The sequence below is a fragment of the Poecilia formosa genome, unplaced genomic scaffold (assembly GCF_000485575.1).
Source record: "Poecilia formosa unplaced genomic scaffold, Poecilia_formosa-5.1.2 Scaffold128, whole genome shotgun sequence".
NCBI lineage: Eukaryota > Metazoa > Chordata > Actinopteri > Cyprinodontiformes > Poeciliidae > Poecilia > Poecilia formosa.
Genome location: NW_006800067.1, coordinates 650,764 through 663,456, shown reverse-complemented (window position 1 = coordinate 663,456; position 12,693 = coordinate 650,764). Strand labels below are relative to the sequence as shown.

Here is a 12,693-nt window from a genome sequence, read left to right as displayed (position 1 = left end):
TAGAGTAACAGAAGTACGGTAACTAATTTAAACTTTTACATATTTAACTTTCTTATAGATCACTTAATATTTTCTTTTCTCTCTAAATATAAAGAAGAAAAAAATGTGAACTCTTGATGAGTTTTAAAATTAGATTCTGAAGTCTTACATGAAGGTTTCTATATCACAGCAGTTTTTTTTTTTTTCTAGATTTTATTTTTAGAGGTTTTTGTTTTAACTGAGTTTCTATTAATTGAGAGCCAGCTGGCTGTCTTTAACATGTAGTATTGGACTGACCTCATTGCTTTCTGCTGTTGCTCTCAGCTGGTCATGTAATGTCTAAAGGTTTATGATTGTTCCCTCTTTGATGCCATTACATGTTTCACAATACCCAGTGTCCTTCCTTAGTAATCAGCAACAATATAGACATCATTATTATCTGTCACTTTTATTCGCCACTTAAAAGTTTAAGTTGCCATAGCTACACCGCTCCTCACATAACCCCAATACCTCCTTTCCTAAGAAAAAAAAAACACTCATAAGGTCTATAGCCTCACCGTTATTCCACTCAATGCTTCCAGTGAAGCTGTCATCCATGTTTTTATGTCTACTGGCTGACTGCCATTCATGATGCTGATGAGTGTCACCCAGAAAATGATGTACGAGCTGCAAGAGTCCCGATGTGTTGGTTCAAAGAGAGGTCGCGTTTTTAAAAATAAGACCCGTGTGTGACTCAGGACACACTTCTAAACTAGAAAATAAATCACTCTTGCATGTTTGTTTTTTTTCCCTCTTTTTCCACGTGATAGAGTTGCATGCTCTGCAAAGCCAAAAAGAAGAAAAACAAAATGGTGCGGAGTTACTTTTTGACATTCTAACATGCCGAATGACGACTTACTTTTTACTTACTTTTTACTAACAAAAATTCAGTCTAGGTTTAATTCAACTATGTCGAGATTATGTATTTAGTTTGTGTATAACACTGCAATATTTAAGTCGTAGGGTAGAAAGACTGTCTCTGAGCCAGAAAATCTAAATTTAAAGATGAGATTTAACTTTCATTTAAATTAAGTAAGATGATTAAGTTAATGGTAGAACAGCCTAAATTATCATGTAGATTTTACATGCAAGTCCTAAAAAATGAATGTGGCAATATTCACTATAACCTTAAGAAGAAATGTAATATTGCTTTTATTTTCTTGTTATAACTTGAGATAACAAGTTATAACAATTCTTCTGGGTCAATGTGTGTCATTCAGTACACACTTTGACCCAGAAGAATCACTTATCAAGATGATAAAGACAAGCGGCGAGATTCAACAGAACTTTGTCTGCGGTCTACAGCACACCACTCGTGCAAGAAAATTATTCATGTTTTATTTTTGCTGCTTCCTCTGGTCCATCCGAGTCTGTTTAGCATTACAGAAAAAATAAACAAGATAAATACCTGTCTCTTTTGTCTGTGGAAAATGCCGGTGGTGTTGTAAGGCCTTTTCACAGAATAAGTTTGCCTGTCGCTTTCGCTGAAGTAAAGGACAGATTTACTGTCTTGTTCATGATTTGAGGCTACAAAGGCAATTTGTGTGCCAAGTCAACTGTGCAGTCCCATCCAGTGTGAGCCAATGAACAATGCTGGAAAAACCAGACAGTGAGCCATTGTTGTGGTTTTGACCTCCATTTTTTTTTTTTGTCTGTGAGCATGTCCATCGGGAAGTAGGAACACTGTGTGATACATGCTGACCCCAGCTGAGCAGGAAAGATGCGTCAGACCACTGCTGCTACTCCGCACTCCCGTATTGCTAATAATGACTTTTGACGCAGTAAACATGTTGCTGAGAATGGGCTGTGACTGATTTCAAACATGTATCATCTGTAGGTTATCACTGCTACCAATACTGAGGACAATAAAAGTTGTTACACTAATTTCTTTTGGGGTTTTTTGTAGCAAAATGAATGGCTTGTTATATTCTGTTCTGGTAGGCGTTTGAGTTTATACTGGAATTTAAATAAACACTTCACTCTTCACACAAAAAAAAGTGTGAAACTGATATTTTTGCACTCCTTTTTGTTTCACTTAGGTGAATCGATGCGGCAGGCCTCTGGGGAATTTGCAGAAGACCCCTGCTCTTCAGTGAAGAGGGGCAATATGGTCCGTGCTGCCCGGGCCCTTCTTTCTGCTGTCACACATCTGTTGGTTCTGGCAGACATGTCGGATGTCTATAAACTCCTGGTGCAACTCAAACTGGTAAGATCATTTTAGACATGCTTCTTTTTTTGACTCAAGTAAAATGTTTAAAACTCACCAGTTTCAGCCAGTAAAGAATTTGTCAATTTTTTTTAAGTTGCTGCTGACATGGTGGCCAATGCCACTCGCTCTCCAGTGTGTGGATTGCAGCTTGGTATCTTTTTTGCTGTCGAGCTGTATTGCAGGTTTGTATTATGTGTTTATTGTGAGCCTGGTTTTAGAGGCTCATGCAGCAGCTCTCCTCCAGTGGTGTTCAACTGTTCTGACCCCCCAGGAGAGCAAAATGAGGATTATGGTCGCTGGCCAGGGTCCGACACGGTGGTGTAGCGCATGCTGCCACAGAAAAGGACCAAAGCGTCATCTGAATACAGAGGATGGGCATCCTGAGAAATCTGCAGCCCACTTGTACCGCCACTGCAGTGTGTGTGTGTGTGTGTGTATATATATATATATATATATATATATATATATATATATATATATATATACACACACCCCTTTTCTAATAGTTATGTGAAACTGTAAAATGAAATTCTTGTAGCATTTATTTTAGGGCTCTCTAAATAAAATCCAGGCTCTGCTGTGACTTTCTATTGAAATTGCTGCTTTTCCTAACCAGTGACTCAACTAATGTGGAAAAAAATATCACATGGGTTTCCGAAGAAATATGCGCTGACCTTACCTGTGGTTATGCCAATTCATAAGCACAACTTCATATTGTAAGCAAAATTGGCTTTCCTCTGGACCAGCAGTCAGATAAAACTTTGTTTGGTTTGTGTAAATGCTGTGAAATCTGCCATTATCTCCATTTCACGCTAAGGCCCTGTCTGCAATAACATGGACATGTAAAAACAACAAAACAAGCAAAAAAAACATTTCTGATGCACTTCAATAAAGTGTATTCCTGAGATAAAATGATAAACTGTCAAAAAAATAAATAAGGGGTTGAATTTTTACGACTTTGCCCTACTTAGTATTTTGTCTTGAATTATGACCTTGTTGATGCTGATGTCGCCTCCTCTTGGTGTTTTTGGTTGGACTCAGGAACCATGAAGATGCAGAAATCTGAAGTGTTGCTCCTCCGGTGTAAAATAAGTGGCCATAACCCAAAAAGCCAGTCCAAACTTGACTTTTCTATGGGTTTTCATACTACATACACCACTGGTGTGCTATGATTCTGTTGCTCTAATAATACACCATAATTAATGCTTCAACACAGAAAAGTACTACTTGGAATTCCAATAATTTTTTTTACAAATTTTGGGGACTAGAGTGTTTTCCTGGTTTAGATTGCAATCCCTGTGTTAAAACTAGAAGGTACCTCTAAAGTTTCCATTTGAATATTATCATTGAAATGCACCTTTGAACAATTGTGGCGTTTTGACAGTGAGATGTATATTATTTATGTTTACGATGTCTTCCATAGTTTCAGTACACCCTGTTGCTGTTTGTAACTTCAGTTTTTATTTTTCAATTTTGTCTCAGGTGGAGGACAATCTGCTGAAAGTGCGGAACGCAGGAACAGAGCAGGAGCTGGGGATCCAGTATAAGGCCTTGAAACCAGAGGTGGACAAGTTGAACATGATGGCTGCCAAGAGACAGCAGGTAATGTAAAGTAGCCAAGGGTTGGAATGAACTGAAAAGCCTGGATTTCATTTTATTTGCTTGGCATGTACTGTCTAGGTACATGCCAAGCAGACTTGTAGCTACATAAGGTTGGGAACTTGCCTATTAAATACTAATTACAATATACACAAGTGGTACCTTATTAAGTGCAAAGAGGGAAGTATTCAGTTTTAATCTTCTTATTACCTGTTCCAGGAAAACTAGTGCAATTTAAATTCACCTAATTTGAATTAATATGATGCATTGGTCAACATTGTGCCTAACATGAATTAAACATCCTAAATATTCTTCAATTCCAAATATACTCTTTTGCAAATGTACAATCCATGTATTTTTAAAGTAACTGCATATGAATCAAAGTCGCATTTTGTAAAAAAAAAAAAAAAATTATGTGAACAATTTTTAATGGAAGGGGGGGAGGCTATATGAAGTAATCAAGCTTAGCTGTGGTTGGTAGTTGAGGGGTGATAACCTAAAAGAGTTCACACTGGTGGCGAGACCCTCATTTTTAATGTTCAGGCTCTTCCTTTGCTCAATATTAATCAGGTGCCTCCTTTCCCTACGACTGTGGAATCTCACTAAAATCTGAATAGGAATGCACTAAATTGCAAAGGGATTTTATAATGGCCTGATTATGACTATTGTATTACCAGAGGGAGCAGAAATAAATCTGGGTCATTTAAAACAACTCTTAGTGTCTCCATCAGGGCATGACGGGCCCATTTTAAACTGAAAGTCCATCATCCCTGTAAGCATTCCAGCTTTCGCTTTAACCCCTGTTTCATCCCTTTTCATTTCGCCCTCCTAGGAGCTAAAGGACGTCCATCACAAGGACCAAATGGCCGCAGCACGGGGGGTGCTGCAAAGGAATGTCCCTATGCTGTACACGGCATCCTGCGCCTGCCTGCAGCATCCTGACGTGGCAGCCTACAAGGCCAACCGTGACCTGATCTACAAGCAGCTGCAGCAGGCCGTTTCTGGAATCTCCAATGCTGCCCAGGCGACTTCCACAGAAGACTCAGCCCTGGCCCAGCCCGGGGGGGCCGGAGAGCTCGCTTACGCCCTCAACAATTTTGATGTAAGTCAAATGAGTGGTTAATACATCGCAGCCTGTTTGCCGAGGAAGTGTGCGTGCAGCTGTTCATCAGAATGCATAATCCCCACCTTTCTAAATCCACATTTTAAAAATGATGAATAATATATATATATATATATATATATATATATATATATATATATATATATGAGTTTTAGATTAAGCAATTTTAAAGCAGAAACTTCACTGAATCACGAAGTGACCAAAAACCCTAAGGGGTTTGAACTTGAGGTGGAAATTAGGACAGGATGAGCAGACAATGTGGGACATGGCTGTGGGGTAAAGTGAGTCTGCTCTTGAGTCACGACTGCTTCATTTTTTAATTTGCTTCAGTTTCAAATCAATTAGATTTATACTGCCATGAATTTCATAAATTAAACTATACTTACAGATGACTAAATAACATAATTTAGCATATACATGAATAAAGCCCTTCTCTTTCCCCTGCTTATTCAGGACAAAATATACAATGTGTGTGGATATAAACTCAATTATGGAGACTTTTTTTTTTATATTCCTTTTACAAGATATCCTAGATATAAAATTACAGAAACAAATTTAATAGGTGTACAAAACACCCGACCCACTACTCATAATATTGACATGAAACAAAACATCAAGATAACTGATGGCTTAAAAAATAGAGCTAATCAACCCAACGCTGCCTAGGGAGATAAATACAAAGATGATTAGATTTTCTATGGCACTAACCTCTCTCTGACATGCAATGCATAATAATATTTACAGAAGGTGTGTTCAATTAAACTCCAAAGACATTCTGCAGGCCCACGGTAACACGCAGCTCTGTAAAAAACATGCGTTTTCATCATCTTCTTTTGTGCCAGTTTCAATAACTGAGCCAGTACTATTCAAATATTTAGTCATTTGACAAGCAGCATTGTCTATTGTATTCTGTTGGTATTCTGATGTAGTGCTTTCATATCTGTATGCACCTTATGTATTTGTGCAATGAAAACGTTTTTTTTTTGGTGCATGAATGAAGGAAAAATTTGCCCCTTCTTATTTTGTAATGCAACAGAAGTGTAATAGATCCAACATTAACACCCTTTACAAAAACCTATAGAGCGTTAACAAACAGAAGAAGGTCATCTCTACATTTCATGCTTCTATCGCAGCTTTGTGGTTGACTTGACATGCTGATGGTGATTTTAGGCAATTTAGATTTTTCTAAAACATCTGTATTGTGCAAGGATAAAGAAAAACAAAAACATTGCTTTAAAATATTATGCCATTTCTCTCATCATCGATCAGTAGACAAGGAGCAGAAAAAGAGTTTATCAAACAGCTGGTTGCATCTCTAACTTTCTAACTTCATTTCAAACAATTCACCGATAGTGACAACAGTCAACTTGAACTTTTTCACTGAAGCAGGGTGTTGCTTGTGCAGCCCGGTAGCCATTTAGGTTTGCTGCGTTCACTAATCAGATTGATATTTTTTTCACCTAACAGATTCACCAATCAAAGCCACTAAAGCCAATAATTGTTTTGGTCACCTGTTGATTTCTCTTTGTATCTCTAATTGAATGTGGGAGGAAAGAGAACTTGGTGTGCAGAGAAGTTCTCTTACCAAACAGGTGTGATTTAATTTTGGACAGGTTTTGGAAATTGGTAGGCGGATTAACAGCAAAACTATGTTCAAATCACAGTTTGCTCTCAAAGTTTTCCTCCTCTTACTTTTCATGTTTGTTTAAGTCTGGGGATTTTAACCACGTTCTTTAAAATTCGTGTTAGGTTTGCTGTACCACAGCAGATGAAAACAGAAAGCCTCTCATCCCCAAAAAAACTTGCATCTGCTTTTTGGCTGAAAATCGCCTCTCTAAAAGCCTACTTTCAAGTGTTAGTCAAAATTAGTAAATGAGTCAACCTCTGACTCTCTTTCTCTCCCTCCGGTTTCTCCTCCGTGTCTCTCCCTTTGCCTGTTGCCATGGTGATATGACACGCAAGCATAGGAGGTCAGATGAGAATGAATGGAGGGAGCTGGAGGTGCCTGTGACGGAGGGCGATCTGCCATAACAAACTACAATTATAATAACTAAGCAGTTTAAATACAGAGCATCTGAAAAGCAGAGTCCAGATATCGAGGCCTTACTTTCTTTAGTGCCACTAACCTGAAAAACATTAGAGCCGCAGCTAGAAGCTGTCTAATGCTTTTGAAATGCATCAACAGCAGAACTACTTGTAGCTGTTAACAGGCTTGCCCTACAAAGTCAAACCTAATTAGAGTTGCCTTGTGCTGTTGAAATAAAAGAAACAAGACAAGGTTATACTGGTGTCTGATTACGCAAATGGAAACATATCTGTGTGAATTCTATTAACTCTTAAGTGTTTTACCGATGCGTATGAACCTACCCATGGGCTGGTATGTGATTTTTAAAGGTGTTGCAACCTTGAATAGAAGCGCCATAATATTAATCTGTTATGGTATTAAGAAAACTATTGCATTCCAGGTCAAATTTCACATCATGTCACAGTTATTTTGTACAGCTTCAATATCTTTATTTAAAGCTTCTCTTATGTTGATGTAGAAATGCTAGCAAAGATACAGAGAGAGAGAAAACTCTGGCATCAAACAGTGACTTTTACACACTTACACACACACACACTCACACAGCAGTCAGCTATTTTATGTGCTCATGACACAGACTTTTAAATCAGTTTCAGCTATTGATATGTTGAAGATCAAGGCTGAAAATTTAATTTATTCCCAAGTAGTCGGATTGAATTTAATGTCCAAGTCGGCTAAAACATCAGTGGACTGGAAGACCGTTTTAAGGCCCAAGAGGCACTGATGAAGATATTTTGCTAAAGTGACATTGTCCAAGTTACCTGGGTTGCTCTCTTCTAGTTTCCAAACCATGGGGGTGTTGCATTTATTTATTTATTTATTTATTTTTTTTTAAAGTCGGGAATATTTTCACTCAACCAAATAGCCATTTTTTAAGCATGGGGGAAGATCAGTGATCCCAGGTGATAAAGTCATACATTGGCTGTAATGATAATGAAATGCATGTATCAGAGAAAGGGCAACTAATCTCAGTCAGCCTTTATTTATGACATCCAACTCTAGATATTTCCTGTTCCTATGAAAGGATCTTCTTAAGGAGCTTGTGAATCTGTAATTACATTCAAATTTATCTCTGACATAATACCTTTTTATACAAGTGAACATGTTGAGTGAATTTTTTTAACGTTGATGACAAAAATACATACTAGACAAAACCGTGACCTTTACAAGAGTCCAGGAATATTAAACTGATGTTAGCAGGGGAGAATAATACTAACCCACATACAGATTTATTCTTGTCCTTGTTTTTCAGTTTTCAATACTTTTTTTCCCTCCCTTTAGATTATTAGCTTTGGGCAAAAGTCTGCTTTGTCCTGATTTTGAAGGTTTTTAGACAAGCATGCTCCTCGGTAATTAATAAAAAATGATCCAGCTCTGCTCTTCGTTTAGTTTCTCTTATTCCTTTTCAACAGAAACAAATCATTTTGGATCCTGTGGGCTTCACCGAGGAACGCTTTCGTCCTTCGCTGGAGGAGCGCCTTGAGAGCATTATCAGTGGAGCTGCTCTCATGGCTGACTCTTCATGCACACGTGATGACCGCAGGGAGCGCATTGTGGCTGAATGCAATTCTGTGCGCCAGGCTCTGCAGGACCTCCTGTCTGAGTACATGGGGAATGTAAGTGTCTTCATTTTCTAAATCGTTGTGAAACTGACAGGTCTTTAGCAGCTTGTTAAACTTTGACATCCAGATACTTTCTGCACTTTAGAACTATCACAAATGCAAAACGGATGCAGAAAAAAAAAATCAAAGATCAAAGCAGTAAAATATTATTACAAAAGCATTTTTTTTTTGAGAATTTTTAAAGTGGCAGATTAAGTTTTCTTATCCTTTTCTTATAAACTTGGGTTTTTCAATATTTCCAGTTTTTGTTCCTTTTCTTGTTTACTTTCATAGTTCTGAGAATTCCCATTTCATACCACTGTTTCACCTGTTATCAATCCACGGTCACATCCACTTTATTTTCAGATCCAATCCAATTAAATGAAATCAGAAGTTTAGTTTAAAGCAACTTTTATTTTTGTCTACATTGAACTCCTACCCACCTCTTCAGTAGTCCACTATGACTGGAGAAATGAAGAAACGAATCTCATCAACACTGACGGTGAATGGACATGACAGTGATATGACTACTCATTTGGCCAGATGAAGAAAATGGATTGGAAGCATAATATGTTACTGCCTGTCGTGTGCATTTAATGGCCTAATTTAGCCTCTGAGATCTATGGCATGTGACATGTGGTTAGCATAGTGAGAGAATGTGACCTGGTGCCTTATAGCAGTGATAGACTGTTGGATGACTTGACTTGTCGGGTATTTGAAACATTAAACATCGCCTGGCTTCATGACCATATGTTTACGTCTTTTATGCTATTCAATTGAATTTGAGCCAGTAGAATATTATGGCCTTTTTGCAAAGTAAATAAGACTGACAATGGCACCTGACCTGTTGGTGGGTTGGGTATATTGGGCAGAAAGGGAACAATTTGTCCTCCTAGTCAATGGGTTAAAAGAAAAAATTGGGTAAATGTGATGTTGAGAAGAGTCAAATTGGCCCGAGTGTCGCCCAAACCTGCAGCCTCTGTGGATTTCATGGGTCTGCAGTGCTCTAAACTCTGAATTTCAATTGCACCGCCAATAAACTTTGTTTGCAATAGCTCTTACAGACATCATTTTTAAGTGTTACTTTTAATAAGCAAATGCCATTTTTAATTTGTTCAGTTTACAATTGCCAGTCCTACATGTGTAACGCTGATTTTGGGTGCACTTTTACATGCGTCTCTTGTAATATACACACATCCACCTCATTTTACTACTTTTGATGTGAGGACTGGCCATATTGACACGTGAAGTCTGCTGTACAAGTCATAAGTGGGCGTATTCAGCATTGCTCCAAGTTTCCCAGCAGGAAATCTGACTTTGGAGAGCGTTCCAGTTGATTTTTCCAATTGAGAAGTGGGAACTGGAACGCAGCATTAGTGTGAAGTGTTCAGTTGGCATCCAAGTGGAACATGCTAACTAATTGGACTAATGGATTTGCTAACAGGTGCGAGGTGGAACCTCACAACTTGCAGGACTTAAATGATCTGCTGCTGCTAACATCTTGTGTCAAGTCACACCAGACCACCTTCAGGGGGTTAATAGAGTCCAAGCCAATAGGTTCATGTTGTTTGGCCAAGGTGAACCAAGATTTTATTTGAATATCTTTAAAATATATTTGTAAAGAAACATGCTATTCACTCAAGCTTTATATTATATAATGAAGAAAAAATATCGAATCGGTTGGGCAGTTCAATATTAGGAAAAATAGTGGTACTTATTGGTTGAATAGAAGTGACAAATGGTAAATTGAGGTGTAACAGCAACAGATATAAAAGTTCACACATAAAGTTATTTGTGGTAAAAACATCATATAAAAAAATTATACACTGTTCAAGACTAGATGAATGTAGTGACTAATTTGGTTGTGATGAGGTCACATGCTTTTCACATTCGGTGCATATTTTGAAATATTTACCTTATTGAGCTTTATTGCATCAGAAAAGGCAGTAGGATTTTGTTCCAATATACCTACCAACACTTGGCTTCAGAAGTCTATGATAGGGAAATGCATTTTCTTTTTGATTGTGCATGATCTGGCTTCCCATCGATTCTTAAAAAAAGGCAAGTGAACCAATGTTGTTCATAATTTAGGCAGATATTGTCTCTCTAATCTGAAATTAGAAATTTCTTTAATAGATTTAAGCTACGTATTGCCAGTAGACAAAAGTAAATGGGCCACGTTTGGAAATGGTATTGGTGTTCCAGCTGGGTTTTTGAAGTCACCACCGACTCAAAAACACAAATAGAACACTGCCTCCTTTTTTGGGCCCTTTCTGTGTATGAAAATCTCATTCGGTGAGGGTTTCAGACTCGCAATGGAAAAAAATATTTAATTTCTTCTGCTCCAAGTAGAGAAATCTTGTCTCATCTTTATTTCCTTTTAACCTTAACTTCAAGCAGCATTCATGCTGCTTTCAGTGTACCTCGGAAGAGGGAATGAAGTTTTTTTTTCTTATTTTTGTTCTTGTGACTTTGCTTCATGGGTTGCATTGGACTGCGAATTACCACCAGAAGTGTGAAAGAATTTCTCATTAAGCTGTTTTTTTCCTGACACGCAAACAGGGAAACCTGACTTTTTTCAACACTAATGAATCAATTCTGATTACTCGGAGAAAAAAATAAATGATTAATAGAATAAAAACGACTTTATTTTCTTAAAATTGCCTATAAAATGCTGTGTGCATCCGCGTGCACATACACACACACACACACACATACACACACACACTCACACTCACACAATTAGCACCCATGTTTCAGTTGCTAGTGAACCAAACGGATATCAAAGAACTGGTAAGTTTTTACAACCTAATTTGTGCCTGTAAACTTTACTTTCTCTAAAAGGTTACATAGATATAACCGTTTGAGAACCTCTGCTACAGTATCACCTCGGTGTGAGTTTTGTCTCATGAATTTGTCTGTATTATATATTTGTATTCCTTGATGTGTCAAAGAAAACATTTTTTTTGACAAATATACATTTTATATATTCTTCAGAACGTAACATACTTCAGCTTAAGAGAAAACTTAGTATCGTTGTCTGTAGAATGGTGATCTTCCATCAATCGGGATATTACTAGTTTTATCTTTTTTTTTCTTTCTTTCTTTCTTTCTTTCAAGTTGATGTACTGGCCAACTGATTAAATTTGACATTGGCCCTCAGTTTGTTTCTCGCCTCTAAATATCTTTGGGCAAAAATGTCTACTAAATAAGTGTGATGCTTTGGTGATGTAAACCTAATTAGCCATGCACAAATTGGCTTTCTGTGGCAGCCGATGTAAACAGAAATTGGAGCTGAATTACAGAACAAGTCTTATTCATTACTAGAGTTTGGATTGGGACGTCCCTATTGAAATTGTTTTGTTGAATTATTTGGCTTATGCAAGCATTTTTTTTTTTCTTATTTGTGTGGGAGAAACAATATTATGTTAATGATGATCGCTTAAAAGATTGTAGCCCATCTCCTCAGCCAGTGAAGTGGAAAGGTGGATAAGTGGTCATGTTGCTCTTGCTCTCCCACATTGTGAAATCTCAGTTATTCCATATAGCCATGAAGGTTTTACATCGCACATGCAAAGTGTAACAGTTTCTGACATTTTGTATTATTCAAGCATCCCTTGTTACTAGCATGTGTCAAGGGTTGTCTCACGTTGCAAAATAATGCTTCATTGCTCTGACATACACAGCAACTGACAGTCCCTGCAAGTTCATTAGCATTTTCACCTGTGTGAAAATAACATGCAATACCTGGCAACTGCAGTGGGATCCCACATCCCTTTTCTCTTCATTTCCATTTAGCTTAAAGCAGTATTAGCACTTGGCACTCCTTAACATTTCTTGTACAGATTGAACATCTGGCTTAATCCCATTTCCTCCTTTGCGGTCTTCTTCCTGTTTGTTCCTTTCTCCTCTGATGGTTTCCTCCCCCCCCCAACTCTTACTTTTTGCCTTGGGCACCTTAAGTAAGTGGAAGAATTTTAGTTCTATCCAATTTTCTCTCTGCCTGCACAGATGCATCTCATTAAAAATATATATTTTGGCTTAAGGTTTACAGTGTGTA

General features: G+C 37.7%; 1 protein-coding gene across 1 annotated transcript in view; it reads left to right on the top strand.

Moving 5' to 3' along the window:
• The window catches only part of ctnna1 (catenin (cadherin-associated protein), alpha 1), a 71,646-nt gene that overhangs the window by 8,745 nt on the left and 50,208 nt on the right, over positions 1-12,693 (top strand). Inside the window, exons 4-7 of the mRNA XM_007561539.2 lie at positions 2,058-2,224; positions 3,710-3,829; positions 4,659-4,928; positions 8,445-8,648. Coding sequence (XP_007561601.1) covers positions 2,058-2,224; positions 3,710-3,829; positions 4,659-4,928; positions 8,445-8,648 — 761 coding nt within the window. The remainder of the gene's footprint in view (positions 1-2,057; positions 2,225-3,709; positions 3,830-4,658; positions 4,929-8,444; positions 8,649-12,693) is intronic.